This window comes from Idiotropiscis lumnitzeri, chromosome 2 (assembly GCF_059441095.1).
Source record: "Idiotropiscis lumnitzeri isolate Australia: NSW breed Sydney's pygmy pipehorse chromosome 2, RoL_Ilum_1.0, whole genome shotgun sequence".
Taxonomy (NCBI): Eukaryota; Metazoa; Chordata; class Actinopteri; order Syngnathiformes; family Syngnathidae; genus Idiotropiscis; species Idiotropiscis lumnitzeri.
In genome coordinates, this window is record NC_142392.1 from 265,203 (window position 1) to 279,575 (window position 14,373).

At 57.9% G+C, this 14,373-nt stretch overlaps 1 protein-coding gene and 1 long non-coding RNA gene across 3 annotated transcripts; one reads left to right on the forward strand and one right to left on the reverse strand.

Moving 5' to 3' along the window:
• The first annotated feature begins 232 nt into the window (after positions 1 to 232).
• On the forward strand, positions 233 to 1,422 carry LOC148341017 (uncharacterized). Its single transcript, XR_015839757.1, has 3 exons — positions 233 to 564; positions 662 to 813; positions 1,087 to 1,422. It is a non-coding gene; the product is annotated as an uncharacterized LOC148341017 (long non-coding RNA).
• ptprb (protein tyrosine phosphatase receptor type b) lies at positions 1,015 to 13,851 on the reverse strand. Of its 2 annotated transcripts, none has more exons than XM_088281270.1 (40): positions 13,578 to 13,851; positions 12,383 to 12,716; positions 11,451 to 11,591; positions 11,216 to 11,359; positions 10,402 to 10,659; positions 10,054 to 10,320; positions 9,865 to 9,981; positions 9,638 to 9,784; positions 9,453 to 9,570; positions 9,228 to 9,379; positions 8,872 to 9,144; positions 8,595 to 8,653; positions 8,313 to 8,517; positions 8,136 to 8,233; positions 7,892 to 8,057; positions 7,700 to 7,824; positions 7,473 to 7,626; positions 7,084 to 7,353; positions 6,836 to 6,999; positions 6,619 to 6,769; positions 6,439 to 6,539; positions 6,212 to 6,377; positions 5,322 to 5,603; positions 4,925 to 5,203; positions 4,704 to 4,853; positions 4,485 to 4,624; positions 4,290 to 4,423; positions 4,085 to 4,191; positions 3,906 to 4,011; positions 3,735 to 3,818; positions 3,639 to 3,656; positions 3,488 to 3,569; positions 3,331 to 3,421; positions 3,184 to 3,260; positions 2,960 to 3,094; positions 2,759 to 2,881; positions 2,530 to 2,690; positions 2,310 to 2,445; positions 2,149 to 2,254; positions 1,015 to 2,060 (listed from the first exon to the last, which is right to left on the reverse strand). In XM_088281270.1, the coding sequence occupies exons 1-40, from the start codon at positions 13,626 to 13,628 to the stop codon at positions 2,038 to 2,040; spliced, it is 5,895 nt and encodes a 1,964-aa protein (XP_088137396.1). In that variant the 5' UTR covers positions 13,629 to 13,851; the 3' UTR covers positions 1,015 to 2,037. The 2 variants fall into 2 exon arrangements, with proteins under 2 accessions (XP_088137396.1, XP_088137405.1); XM_088281279.1 differs by having other exon boundaries at positions 3,735 to 3,815; positions 13,578 to 13,850.
• Positions 13,852 to 14,373: the final 522 nt, after the last annotated feature.

The following is a 14,373-nucleotide window of genomic DNA, read 5'->3' on the forward strand; positions in this document are numbered from 1 at the left end:
ACACAAAAAACATCATTTGACGTGCAAAAAGTTTGGAAAAAGTAAAAAGACAAAGATTTAATGTGTCATGAGATATGTCATATTCATCAATATTCTTGAAATGATTGAACGTGTTCGAATTGAAGGTAAACATTTATAGAAAGACAGAGCCGCCATCGTCGTCCACCTCTTCCACTCGCTCACCTGGTCAAGGTTCCGGGGCGGAAGTGACATCATGACGGCGACTGCGGCCTTCCCTCAGCTGGCTTTCGGTGGGGCGGTCGCCCAGACCTCGCGTTCGAGTGCGCGCTCACGAGCAGTGGCGACATCGGCGTTCGCGTGCGCGCAGGACATGATCAACAACTCGTCGGCGCTGCTACTCTACGACGAGCGTTAAAATAATAAATAGAATAATAAAATTTAAAAAAAACCTTCGACGAGAGTCAGCTGTTCATCAACCAGAGAGTGACGCCCACTTCTCAACGAGCAATCGCAATCGGCGTGAGTGTACAGAGTCTGACTGGGACTCAAAAGCCAAAGTGAACACGGACTTTTCACCCTCCAACCAAGTGTGTGAAAGATTGAGTGAGTGCGCGCGCGTGATCAAACAATTGCGTGTGTTCTTAAGACGAGCAAGTAAATGAAAATAAAAACTCACCACACAAGTCATGTGATCAAACAGCTTCGTCGTGGACTTGTGATTGACAGCCATGCAGACGATGCGCTGTGCTTGGTCGGCAGAACTCGCGTGTCCTGACGCGACAGCGCCCTCTGGCGGGTAGGGGGACTACATCATACGCCACCAGTTGCCCGCTCGCAACTTCAACACTCATGGTGAGCGGTTGCATGGGACACACACACACACACACACGCGCGCACTCTAAACTCATGAAAATGCACACACAAGCAAATATTTTCACAGTACATATGAACGCACGCACGCACGGCAGGAGAAATGCATGCATGTAAACCCAAACAAATGCCAGTGAACGCACATACCTTAAGCACAAGCCCAAACAAAACCAAGCGGCGAAGTGAGCGTACAATGGTGTTTTATTGTGAAAGCTGACAGGAAGCCGTGCTTGCGTTGTTCCTGTCACGCTGCAGCTGATCGTACGCGAGGTCACCCGGAACCGAAATGCATGGTTGGCATCAGCGGATGATGGGTGGGGCGACCAGCCAACACCGAAGCCGTCGGTCCGAGGGGCGCCGTCGTCACGCCACCGCCTACCACGCACCAACGCGACACGGCCAACTTCTTCTCATGGACGTGTTCCCTCGCGTTGCCTTCAAATTTAGCCTCGCATGACAACAACTTCCCAGCTTGGGGTCAGGCACACGCACACGTGCACACGCACGCAACGCTAGCGGCGGTTGAAATGTGTCATACGTCGTTTTCCTTTTCGAAGCGCCATATTCTCCTAACATTGTCGAAACAAGAAATGAATGCTGACGTCGAATTGACTCAGGTGACTTCCTGTTTTGTGCTTGGCTCCGCCTTCCTCCCCGCTATCCGCCCGCTCCCGCTGAAGTGCCTCTTCATGAAAGTGACAATAGCGATACAAACGTCTACTTAGGCACTGAAGAAAAAATTAAAGGCTTTTCCTTGTGAAAATCTTTTAGTATTTCATGTAAACGAGTGAAGCAATGATTTCAATTGGCTTCATGATTACATTTTAAAGTTGTCAAAATTTCAAAAGTACAAAGGTTGCATTAAATGAGTTAGCATTCCATGCGCACACCAAATATTGTCGTCAAGTCACACAAGTTGAAGCTCCAAGCGTATGAAAGTCGTTACAGAGCTCAACGTTTTTGGCATTTTCTTCATTTTGTGGCTCAGCTAAAATTAAAATACATCATCTAAACAAAAGTGTTTTTTTTTTTGTTAAACGCTGACAAAAGGTGTTCAAATATTGTATGTACTGATTAGTCGTCATATTTACATCCGGTAATAACTTTAAATATAGACGTGAGGTCGAATATAAAAATAAATGCGTCGTCTTTCCTTTCTCATCATGGAACCGTGACGTCCGGTCGCCGTGACGACGCCTCCTTCCATCAGCGGCTCGAGCGGATCAGCTCTGAAAACAAAGACGACACGGTGGCGTGAGATGATGAAGGCGATGTCACCGGACGAAGATGATGTCATCCGACGACGTGCGTTCTCACCGCGGCGCGAGTCCGGGTCGAAGTTTTCGTAAATGGCGTCGTCGCTCCGATGCTTGCGTGCTCTCAGGACGTCGCGCACGCACTGATGCAGGAAGGCGTACTGACACTGCAACAGGAAGTGACATAAGCACGACGATTGGGGTGCGTGCGTGCGCTCTCACCTCCGTCTGGACCATGTGCTGGCGGTGGAGGCGCAGGTCAAACACGCAGCCGTACACGTCCACGGCGCCTTTGGCGTCCAGCTGCTGCAGCAGGCGGTCCAGCGCGATGAAGGTTCCCGTGCGGCCCACGCCGGCGCTGAACGCAAACGTGCAATGGCTGACCACCACAATCTTTGTCGGAAAGGCAAAGTCGCGTCATGAACAAAGCGCGATGGGCAACCTGCAGTGGACGACGGCGGGCCCGGCGGCGGCCGAGCGGTCCACAAAGTCGCGGACGGTCCTGACGAACTGCACGAGGGAGTGCGTGCCGTCGGGGACGCCGTGGTCGGGCCACACGGTGAAGTGGAAATGGCGGACGGCGCCAAAACCGCCGCCTCGCTCCTGCACAGGACGCAGTCGGGACAGTTAACGGACGCCCGCGCTTGACGAACGCCCTCGCGGCCGCTCACCGAGGACATCCGGAAGTCGCGGACGGTCCACTCGGGAAGAACCGACTCGGACGTCATCTGGACGAGCAGCTCGCCGTAGTACGCCGCCTCCGCGTGGCAAGGCCAGTACCGCTCGCACTTCACCTGCGCGCGTCAACAACGCGAGCGTGATCACATGACACGACGGCACAAAGCTGCCGTGCCAACATCATGAGCACGTACCCGTCCCTTTTCCACGCACTGCGTCACCATGACGACGACACGCACGCCGTGTTCCCACAGCATCCTCCAGAAGTCGTCCTTGGTGGCGGGCAGCGGGCCCTGCGTGGCCACGTACTCGCGACGGAAGTTGGAACCCTGCAACACAACCCGGGAGGTGAGGAGGGCGACACGCCTGACACCCGGGAAACGGCCAAAAGGCAAAGAGTGCGTGCGCGCGCGCGTACGGGAACGTAGCTGGCGTTGATGTAGTCGGAAGACGAGTCGTCGTCCAAACACGACAGCTTGACGCGCGTGGAATCATCTAGAAAAGCCAAACGGCGTTACAAGGGCCAAGTGAGCGGCGGGCGACGGCGGACAGGAAGTCAACGCACACGGCAGGATGTTGTTGTAGCGGTTCTTGGTGCGGTTGTCGGGCAGGCGCGACGCCTCCACGGTTTGGCTGCGGCCCGCCTCCTTCAGGTCCTTCCGGTCAGGCCACAAATTAAGACGAATCGATCCGCCGCCCGGACTTGGCGGCCGGTCGCTTACCTCGAATTCCTCCGACATCAGAACGCCGGCGTCCGCTTGGAGCTTCAGCACGTGCGCCTCAAAGTGACTGGCTTTCACCGGACTGCGTGCGTACACGAGCGTCACGACGCGTCACATGGCACGCCAACGCGGAAGACGCGATTGCACTCACCTGCTGACGCGACGAGCGCTGTCGAGGACGAAGAGCACGTTAGTCGACATGAAAGCCAGCGCAAACAAACACGCACGCGCGCGCACGCGCACTGACCTCCTGACCCCCACGTACATCCCAGCGTGAGGCGCCTCCTTCCACAGATTCATCCTCATCACCGGGTTCTCTTGCGCCGCCCTGCTGGACGCAGCAAACACGCAGCGAGTGAAAAGCAAAGCCGACGGAGCTTGAAAATTGAGGCGTGAGGCCGCTGGGCACCAAACTTACACTTTCCTCACCCGCTGGCGATACAGCAGCAGAGACACCACGGCCACCGTCACGCCCAACAGGAACATGCTGGCGCTGACGCCCTCCACCGCGCCCCCTAGTGGCTCTGACAGCAAGCACACACGCACGTCCGTCACACCACAGCCGCGTTTTGCTGTGCGTGCGCGCGCGTGGCTCACCTGCATGCGTCCTGAGTGGCGTCGACAGGTAGGTGTCGCTAAAGAGGGGCCGAAGAAACTCTTTGCGGTTTTCATCAAACAGTTGCGTGAATGCTCGGACGCTCAGCCTGCATGGTACACACGCACGCACGCACGCACACGCACACGCACGCAGTCAAGCACTTGCACATATTTCCTATGAGCAACATGCACCCCCAGTGGTGACCTGTAAAAAGTTCTCTGCTTGAGCGGGCCATCGCAAAAGTCTCCATAGCTGTCACTCAAGTAGTGGTCGTCACGGTAACGATCACAGGCACCGCCCAGTCGGTCACCTCCTGCCCCCAAGTTGACCTCCACCAACTGAGTGATGAGATTGCTCAGTCAGTTCTCACATGAGCGCGCGCGCTTGCGTGCGTTTGACCTGGCTGGCGGCCATGTTGGCGTCTTGCGGGCATCTGTTGATGAAGTAGGCGCTCTGGTAGACCCTGACGGAAGCGTTGCTGATGTAGTGGCGGTAGGAGGGTAGCGGGTGGCGCTGCTCCGGCAGCAGAACGTCATTGGCTGTTTCAGAACACAAGCGTCAGCTCAGAAGCGGACGGACGGCCGGCAAAAGACGTCTCGGCCAATGAAAAGCGAGTACCGTCCGACTGGGCCACGATGACGGCAAAGTATCCGACGGCGCCGTTGTCGTCGCTAAACCACGAGCAGTTGAAGCGAAACAAGATGGACGACGACGTCACCTTGGCCGCGCTGGCGCTCACGCTCACGCCGGGCGGCGGCGCCGGGGGGCCTGGCGGACGGACCGGCCGTCAATCAAAACCTCAACGTTGGCGCCGCAGCACATTTGCACGTGGGACTCACGATCGATCATGGTGACGGCCGTGCGAGTGGTCGGCGTGCTGGTGTGTCCGTGCGACGCCACCCTTACGCTGACGGCGTACTTCCTGAATGCGTCCAATTGGCCCAGGCTGACCGTGGTGACTCCGCCCCCCAGACGCAGAGCCGAGCTCAGCTCCCCGTCGTCGTGTCGACGACACTCAACCTCGTACGAGTCCAAGTCCGACGCGGGGGGAGACCACGAACAAGACACGCACGATGACGACACGGGCACGCAGTGGAGGGAACGCAGCGGCGACGGACCTGCGAGGGACACGCGTCACGTGTCACGTGTCGCACACCAACACAAACGTGGAGGCGCTCTCACGCGCTTTCAAACGCATTCACAACAACAAAGGAAGTGGATTGGAGGTCCACCCACTTATTGTGACGGCTCTCTGGATCGGCCGGCTGGTGACGACAGGCCCGCCCCTCGCCCCGCCCCCGCTGACGGCGGCCACGGTGACGTTGTAGCGACGCCCCGGAAAGGCGCCGGCCAGCAAGCGAGCGGTCGCTCGCGTTCGAGTGACCGACAGGCGGTCGGGGGGCGACCACGTCACGGCGAAGTCGTCGTAGTCTCCGGAGGCGGGGCTTGCCCACGACAGCTCCAGCATCTCATTGGCTGGCCCTTGCTTGACGGACAGCTGAGTGGGCATGGCCGGAGCTGAAAGGAAAAAGGTTGAAGGTCAACTTCACTTTTATGAGTGAGTTGATCATTTGGCATTTTTATCATTTTTGTTCATTTTTTAATTCTTGAATTAACTTTTTATGAGGTTCAAATACGCTTCTGTTGAGTTGACTTTTTTTTTTTTTTTTTTTAATATAGTGAGTATCGGTTGAGCGCAGACGTGCAACAATTGCAAAAATTCTCATTGCCGGACATTAAGTAACAAATCCCAAAACCAACGTAAGCGGAGGTACTTTGAGGTCAAGGGCAAGTGAGTCCCCCAAAATTCATTGAAGCCAAAAACGTTGCAATCGAAAGACGGAATATTGCGAGTTGAGCGGAAAAAATGTTTTGAGTCGCGTCACTTTCCGGCAACTGAAAATGACGTCACGGTCGCTCAGGGCATCGCGATTGGTTGTTGCCGGAGCCCCGAGCAACCGAGACGTCATTTTCAGTCGCCGGAAAGTGAGAAAATGGCGACATTTCCACAAGCGCAATATTCATCCTACCTTTCCACTCGTGGGGCGCATCCAACAAATCCTCGGGAAGAACATTTTTTGACTTTGAAAAGCATTGCGTTAAATTGCGTGCGCGTTTGCGCTCACTTGTGCGTGCGAGCGTGGAGGCGTTGCTGCTCTTCTCTCCGCTGCGCGTGATGACGTCAAGGCGGTACAGCCGACCAGGAGTCAGCCCTGCGAACGTGTGACGGCGATGCTCCGCCCCCAGCAGTTGGGCCGCCACGACGGCGCCCGACGCGTCCGACAACGTCGCCTGACGTCGACGGCCAATCACATTTCAACGCTTTTTTTTGCCGCACGTGCTTTTGACCCACCTGGTAGGCGCTCCGCCGCCCGGCGCCGTGCTGCCAGCTGCTCGTCAGCTTGTCCGTTTGTCCGCAACTGTCCAGTTGCAGCCGCCTGACAGGAGAGGGCACTGCGGACCACGGAACGAAGAAGGCGTGAGTGCCGAGCAGAGGACGGCGTCGACGTCATCCTCCTCCCGGACGACTGACCGGTCCTGGCGAGCACCGACGAGTCGCTGCTCAAACGCCGACTCCAGCTGATGACTTGTAGCCGGTGCAGCGTTCCCGACTGGAGGCCCGTGAAGACGCACGCGTCCACACCCGGCTGCACCTTCTGCGCGCCCGCCGGCTCGCCCCAAACCTGCGCGGCACACGGCAGCGCAACGTTCAAAGCGACAAATGAAGGAAAGCGGACGCACCAACACACCTGCCGATGCGGCTTCCCGCCTTCGTCGTCGTCGTCCGCCCGCTCGGCCAAAGCGAAGAGCGACACCTGGTAGACATCGACGTGGCCGTCCGAGTGGCGCCACGAGAAGCCGAGAGACGACGAGTTGCCGGACGCCGCCGTTAAGTCGCTCACAGCGGAGGGACCTGAATGCGTGCACGCGCAGTGGGCGGGGCTTACAGGCAAGCAAAGACACAAAGGAAAGCACGCGTCCGCCAACGGTGACTCACGTGTTTGCCCTTCGGCCGTGACCTCGGCAGAGGCCACGCCCCCGCAGAGCGTGAACACGGTGACGCGGTACCACTTCCCCGCCGTCAGCCCGTCCAGGCGATGCGAGCGGCTGTCGGCCGGCAGCGTCCGCTCCGCCAGTGAGACGCCGGACCGGTCGCTGAGCAGCAGCCTGAAGGCGTCGTAGCGACCCGCCGGCTGCTCCCACGAGACGGTCAGCCCGTGAGGCGTGTGCTCCTTGTCCGCCTGCAGGCCGCTCACGCCGGCCGGTGCTGATTGCGCAAAGCAAAAGCAAGAATGTTGTTTTACTACTTTCCTATTTGCCTGTCGACGGCACGCTTGATGGCGATGTGCTAATTCCTCGCCACCACTTTTGACCGCTGACGCTCACCCGTGCGGCCGGACGCCATGTTGCTGCTGCTCAGCTCCCCGCTTCGTGATTGGACGGTGATGTTGTAGGCGTGGCCCGGGATCAAATCCAGGAAGTCCAGAGATGAGACGTATTTGGGGACGAGACGAGTTTCCAGCACGCCGCCGCCGCCGCCCTGGAGACAGGAAGTGTCGGCGGGATGCGACGTCATTACTCGGCTTCTTTTTTTTCAGTGACGCGGGACTCACCGCAGCGGACAGCGAGACCACGTACACGTCCACATCTCCGACCGCAGGCGTCCACGTGGCCGCCAGTCCGCCGCCGACGGGGGGGTGCTGTGGCGTCAGGTGCAGGTCGGTTACGATGGCGGGAACTGCGCAAGGAGCCGATCAGAAAACAAAACGAACACGATCGATCGGACAGCCGCTGCCGGCGCTTACCCGTGCGTCGCTGGATGAAGAGCGCCCTCTGATTGGGCCCGCTGAAGGTCGACACCACCATCTTGTAGAGGCGTCCCGGCGTGAGCGACGTCCATTTGTGTTGTCGCGCGTCGCTGCCGAGTGTGACCGGCGGAAAGACACGCGTGTCGTTGAAGAGCAGCGTGACCTGCGCGCACGTCAGCACATGGCACACAGATGCCGCTTTGTTTGGGGGGGAGGAGGGCAAAAGCGCACTCTGGCGTACCTCGTAGCGGTCCACATCTCCGGCGGCGGCGCTCCAACGAATGGTCAGGTCAGCTGATCCCGCAATGCTCAGCGAGAGATTGGACACGCAGGCTGGAACTGACCCCAAAAAAAAAATGAAAGAAACACTTCAAGCGCGACACAAAATCAAAGAGGCGGTGGCGTTTTGTTGACCGACAGGTGCGTCCGTCCGTGGCGGCGCTGCTGACGAGGTCCCCGCTCCACGTTTCCACGGTGATGGTGTAAAGGCGGCCGGGCGTGAGCGCGTTGAAGACGCAGTCGCTGCGTGCCGGCGCCACGCTTTGCTTCTGCACCACGCTGCGGTTGTACCACGCCGCCACCACGTACGCGTCCACGTCGCCCCACGCGTGGCGCCAGTACACCTGGCAACAGACACCGCCGACGCTCGCCACGCTCATGCCAAGTACATCGTTCTTCGCGCTCGGACGAGCCAACGCACCTTGAGGAAGTCATCTCGGGCCGAGTGGACGGCGGTCGGGTTTTGCGCCGGGGCGGGTTCTGCGGCGCGCAAGGAGACATCGGAGAGCGCCGTACGAGACGACGGCGGGTGGCAGCGGGGACAGGAATGCAACACAAGCTCAGATGATCAGAAAGGTCGTTCGGATCAGGTGTGTCGCAGCGAGGGAGACGGGATGGAAGACCCCCGCCGCAAAAGGCACGCGAGATGTCGTCAAAGCGGAGACGGCGGACGAGAGGAAATAGTCGGCGGCCCTTACGTGTGCGCGCGTGAACGCGAGTGGCGTTCTCCAGGCTGCCGCTCCTGGTTGCTATGACGACGGCGTACATCCGTCCGGCCGTCAGGGAGCTGAAGGAGCACTCGGGCGACGCCTGCCGCGAGACGGCCTGAGCGTGAACCGCCGCCCCCCCGCCGCCATCCTCCAGACGGACCAGGTAACTGTCGACGACGCCGACTGCGGGTCGCCAGGACACGTGCAGCGTATCCGGACGCCCGCCGTTCACCGCCGTCACCTCGGAAACCGATGCCGGGGCTGCGGGACGCCAGAAAAACAAGACAAGTTTGGGACGAGAACCTTCTCACTCTCGGGAGGCATCTCGTCACTTCACGACTCACTCGTTCTTCCCTCCAGACTGGTGACTTGGGAGCGCACGCCACCACTGACAGTGACGGCCTCCAGCCTGTAGAGGGCGCCAGCTGTTAAACCACAAAGCAGCAAGGAGGTGGCGCCAACTGGAACCGCAACACTGTGGTTCTGAACAACAACGCTGGACGACACAACGCAACACGTCAACGCGCACACACACACACACACACACAAGACACGTTTGTTGGCGTCACCTGTCCTGGAGTAGCGTGAGCACGTACGAATCCACATCCCCACGTGGTTTTTCCCAGGACGCCTGGAGGCTGTCCACGCCCACGCTGCGGAGCGTCACGGCGCTCAACGCCTTGGGAACTGCAACACACTTCATCTCAGCCACACGCACACTCGCACACACGCACAAGCAGAAGGCGACACCAACCCGTCCGGCCCTCCACAGAGACAGACACGTTAAGGTTTCCGCTCCGGGTTGTCACGGCGATGTTGTAAATCCTCCCGGGCGTGAGCACGTTGAAGGTACACTCCCTCATGTGAGGCTCCACCTCTCTGGTATCAACAATGACGTCACCTAGACGACGGCGGCGGCAAAGCGGCCAGTCAGCCGGGAGGTGGCGCGTGATGCTTGGCGCGCGTTGGGGGCGCCGTTACCGTGGCGAAGGCTCAGGAAGTAAGCGTCCCGTGACCCCAAGGGGGCGTGGCTCCACATGGCGCTCAGGGACGTTTCGTCCGCGTGGCGAATGTGGAGATCGAGCACACGTGCGGGAACTGAGCGCAACACAACTTGGAATTTGAGTGAGTGAGCGCGCAAAAGTGTGTGTGTGTGTGTGTGTGTCTCACGTGTGTTTGCGTCACAGCTGCTTTCCGTGGCCAATGCTCCACTTTTGACGGCCAGCGTGGCTTGGTAGCGCCATCCGGGAAGTAGTATCGTCCCGGGGAAGGTGAAGTTAACGGCCTCCTTGCGCAGGTCGGCCGCCGCGACTTCCCGGGAGCCGTCGCGGAGGATGAGCCGGTAGCCGTCCCAGTGACCGGCGGGGGGCGGCCATGACAGCACGAGACCCCCCAGGGGGGAGGCGGTCAGGGCCAGGAGAGACACCCGCGCCGGAGCTGAACACCAACACGTGCGTATTGTTGAAATGACGGCGCGCGCGCGCCAAAGCCGACGGGACGCGCGGCAACCGGGCTCACCTGCACGCGCCTCGATTTCCGACGAGTTGAGCAGCTCGCCGCTACGGGAGCTCACCGTCACGCGGTAGGCCGAGCCGGGGGTCAGCCCGTCCACGGTGACCTCGGTGGCGTCGGGACGCAGAATCGTCTGTCGCGGGCCGGAGTGGTTGGACCGCAGCCGCACCACCACGGCGTCCGCGTCGCCCGCGGGTCGGCGCCACGACAAGCGCAAGGCGGCGCCGTCAGCGTCGGCCGTCAGGTTGGCCACGGCGGCCGGGGCTAAAGACAAAACACGAGGAACGGCACACGGGCAAACCTTCCGTCAGCTTCCGCAGAAAATCCCGTTTGCTGCAAACGTCATCGACGTGACTCAAAACAATTTGGGATCTTCGGAGATTTTTTTTATAAATTCCGAAAATAGAAGAATCTTTGTCATTTTGACACGCGCATGTGACTCCTCGGAGTCGTGGACACGTCCTGCATGCAAAATGTGCTTTGAATGAGAGTCATGTCAGGATCCACAGCGCTTCTCCTGCAGAAGGTCGCCGGAGCCCATCCCAGCTGACGAACGGCGAACGGCGCACCTTCAACTGGTCGCCAGCCAGTCACAGGGCAGACCTAGACACCGCCGCTGAGTGGGAACTGAACCCACGCCGCCCGCACACAACTCGGGCGCCGTCAAATGAGAGCGTGTGAGTGTATCTGATGAAAGTGCCCGCGGCCGTCTGGCGTGTGCGCGTACGCGTGTGTCGTGCGATTTGAGACGATGTGCGGCCCGCATGCAACTCCAATGACGACGTACGGCGGTTGCGACCTGCTCCCCGCGACTCGGTACCTGTTTGAGTGCGGATGGTGGTGTCGTTGCTCAGACCGCCAGCCTCCGTTGCCACGGTAACGTTGTAGCGCGTGCCCGGGGTCAGCTCGTCGACGGCACGTGACGTGACGGTGCTCTCCAACGTCTCGTTCAACAGCAGATGCGCTAGTGGGCGGGGCATACGGTCACGTGTCGGACGCGCGCCCGAACAGGAAGTGCTCTAGCGGCGCGCACGGTGCCGTGTGTTTTCACGTACCGGAATCGTCGTCCGCAACGGGGGAACGTCCCCACAAAAGCAGCCTGAAGCGCTGAGTCCCGCCTGGGCCGGCTCGCCACAAAAGCGTCAGCCTGTCGCTCCACCTGGAAGTCACGCGAAGGCCCGACGGCGCTGAAGGACCTGAAACGCGCGCAAACACGATTAGAGCGGCTGCGCTGCCCCCGGTGGTGAAAGCAGGAAGTGACATGAGTGCAAATGCAAGAACGTCAAAAACATTTTCTGGGGGAGGTCAGACAACTTGAGGGGGGGGGGGTGAAACGGCGAACATTTCTCGAAGAATATGTTGTTCTTTGGGGCGGGACTTCCCCCCCGTCCCGCAACGCAACAGAACAAAACAAAAGAACAATCGAGGACAGGAAACGAAGAGAGAGCTCGGCCCAGCGTGCAAACACAACTTCTGTTTTGGACGCCTTCCAACACGCACGCGCGTGCGCGCACACACAATCGCCTCCTGTCAGCCGACTCTCCCTTCCTGTTTCTCACGAGAACGAGAAGACGTGCGGCCATTTTGTCCGACTCGCCGAGAACACTTGGACGCGTTAGCCAAACGTTGACAGCAAAACCAGAGATGAGTTTGCGTTTTGGTGAGTTTAGGTTGGTGTCCCCAAAGGTATTCGGCGAAAACAAAATTGCTCATTTCCCGTCGGTGCCACTCTTAACAATTACCAGAAGTGCAAATCCTCGAAAAAAAATGAATGTCTCCCGTTGGGGGCGCAATGTCCATCACGTCTTGAGCCGGCAGAGCAGCAGAGCTTCCGTTGTGGGCAAAATGCAAAGTGATAAAGATGAAAGATTTAGCGGCGGCCAAAATGAAGCTCGCGCCCATCTCCGATTTTTGCCGGCCGTTCCAAAATGTCGGAAGGTTCCAGATTAGGCAGCGAGGTGGCAGCGTTGTGTTTTGGTCAACTTACTGGTGCACACGCTGACGTTGGCGACTTCCGACGTGCCGTTGGAGCGGACGTGCAGCATGTACGTGCTTCCTGGTTCCAAATGTTGCAGCTCACACGTAAAGACGCCATCTCGGGACCCCGGCCCCTCACTTGCTGTCTCGTTCTCTTCCGCTTCACGGCGCCTTCTGGCGCATCGGACGTCTTCCGTGGCGTCCGCAGATGACACGGCCAAGGAGCAGTTGCGTCCTCGCGCGCTCACCGTGAGCGCAACCGCATCCCAACCGGACGTCACCTCACAGATGGACGGACGACAGCTGCCCGACGCCTCGTCTGATGAAGATGAACCAATCAGGGCCTGATGGACACATCGTCATCGTCATTTTTCTTTTGGGGAAATATTCCAAATCTCATTCCAAGGCAATCAAGCCTTCTGCCTCAGTGGAAACGCAGCCCATTTTGTCTCTCTTCAGGTCGGCCATTTTGGCTTGCCGAGAACGACATCACAGATGATGAGCGCTCATATTGGGAATGTCAAACTCGGAAAACAGCTGAGTCAGGATCGGTCGCTACCTGAGCAACCGTGATGTCATTTTCAAAAATGGCCGCCGGCTGAGACGGATGGCTTCGTTCCGCTACCACTGACGCGATATGAATCGGAAGAAAGGATGGTCGCTGGACGGAGAACATTTAGTCAAGAAGATTGACTTTGCCCTTTTCAACATTTTGGGTTGCAATTTAAAACCAAAAGGAGTCCAATACATTCGCGGTCATTTCAAAAATGGTTTCTGAATTCTAATTAAGTGAATTAAAATGACAAAATTACAAACTTGATAGATGTAATAATCATAATTTTCATGAAATAAAAGTTTAAAAAAATATTCGGTGAACCGATTTATAAAAATAAAAAAAAAACACATCCTCAAATCACGACAATTAATTTCTTATTTAGTACATCAAACTCGATTAGGTTATATAACAATCCTGATTAGGACTACTGTTAAAAAAAAGAACGCATCCTAATTTTGCAAACAAAGCCAAATTAGTTCAAAGAAGAAACAAATGAAAGTGGATTTCAAATTGAGATTCTTCGCCTCGGCGACAGAAAAAAAAACCCTTTGAAAAGTTTGGCTGAGCTTCCTTCAGACACAAAAACGAGCCGAACAGTCAAGAAAAGCTCGAGGGCAACAAATTCCTCACCCTCCTCATCTTCGCTTACCTGCAGCATCCACGCGACGGCGAGGCGTGGCCAAAGGCGACGTGTCGGCATTTTGGAGGTGGCAAGATGGTGGCTGGCGGCCGTCGATGACTTCAGGCAAGCTCGTCGGGCCGCTGGCCGCTTGTGCTGCGTGCGCGGGCGAACAGGACAGGTCGCTTTCCACGAGCGCCGGGACAACTCGTGGAGCTCCGCCTTTCCTGCTGGCCTTCTTTGTCCTCCGCTTCCTGTCTGCTCGCTCGAACGGCGCTGAAAACACACACTTGTACTCCACAGCGCGACGCCACCCTGGATTGGTCACCGGGGACTGGTCGCCGGGCAGTGGCGGGGCACGCGTGTCCAAACGGCTGTCGTGGCGTGACGCGAGCATGTTTTCCGGCCACTTTCTGACCCGAGCGGGGGCGTGGCCACAAAGTTTTCAGCGGGGTGGCCACGTGCACGCACGCACGCGTCCGTGTGATGAAACCGATTTGACAAATGACAAAACGGCGCCGTCTGAGTAGAAGGCAACATTTTGCTGTCGTTGGGATCACTGAACACTTCTCGGCCAGGTGACTTCAATTTGCGTGCTGTGGCGTCAAAGTCACGATTTGGATTGACAAAGGCTGGAAGGCGCGAACATTGTTCACCAAAGAGCCATTTGTTTGACTCAATGTCCGACTCGTGACGTTCACACACAACAACGGGAGTCAGTTGGCCCAGAGCATCAAGAGAACGAAAGCTGTGACATTGGCAGCCAAGTGACGGCTCGGAAAATCTTGCGTGTGGCTGGGGGCGTGAACGCCAGCACGCCACGTAG

Coding starts and splice junctions, on each gene's coding strand:
- ptprb (XM_088281270.1), bottom strand. CDS start 13,628: ATGCCGACACGTCGCCTTTGGCCACGCCTCGCCGTCGCGTGGATGCTG. Junction 10,660..11,215: donor CACCATCCGCACTCAAACAG/GTACCGAGTCGC, acceptor TTTTGTCTTTAG/CCCCGGCCGCCGTGGCCAAC. Junction 9,380..9,452: donor CTCACGCTACTCCAGGACAG/GTGACGCCAACA, acceptor TGTGTCGTCCAG/CGTTGTTGTTCAGAACCACA.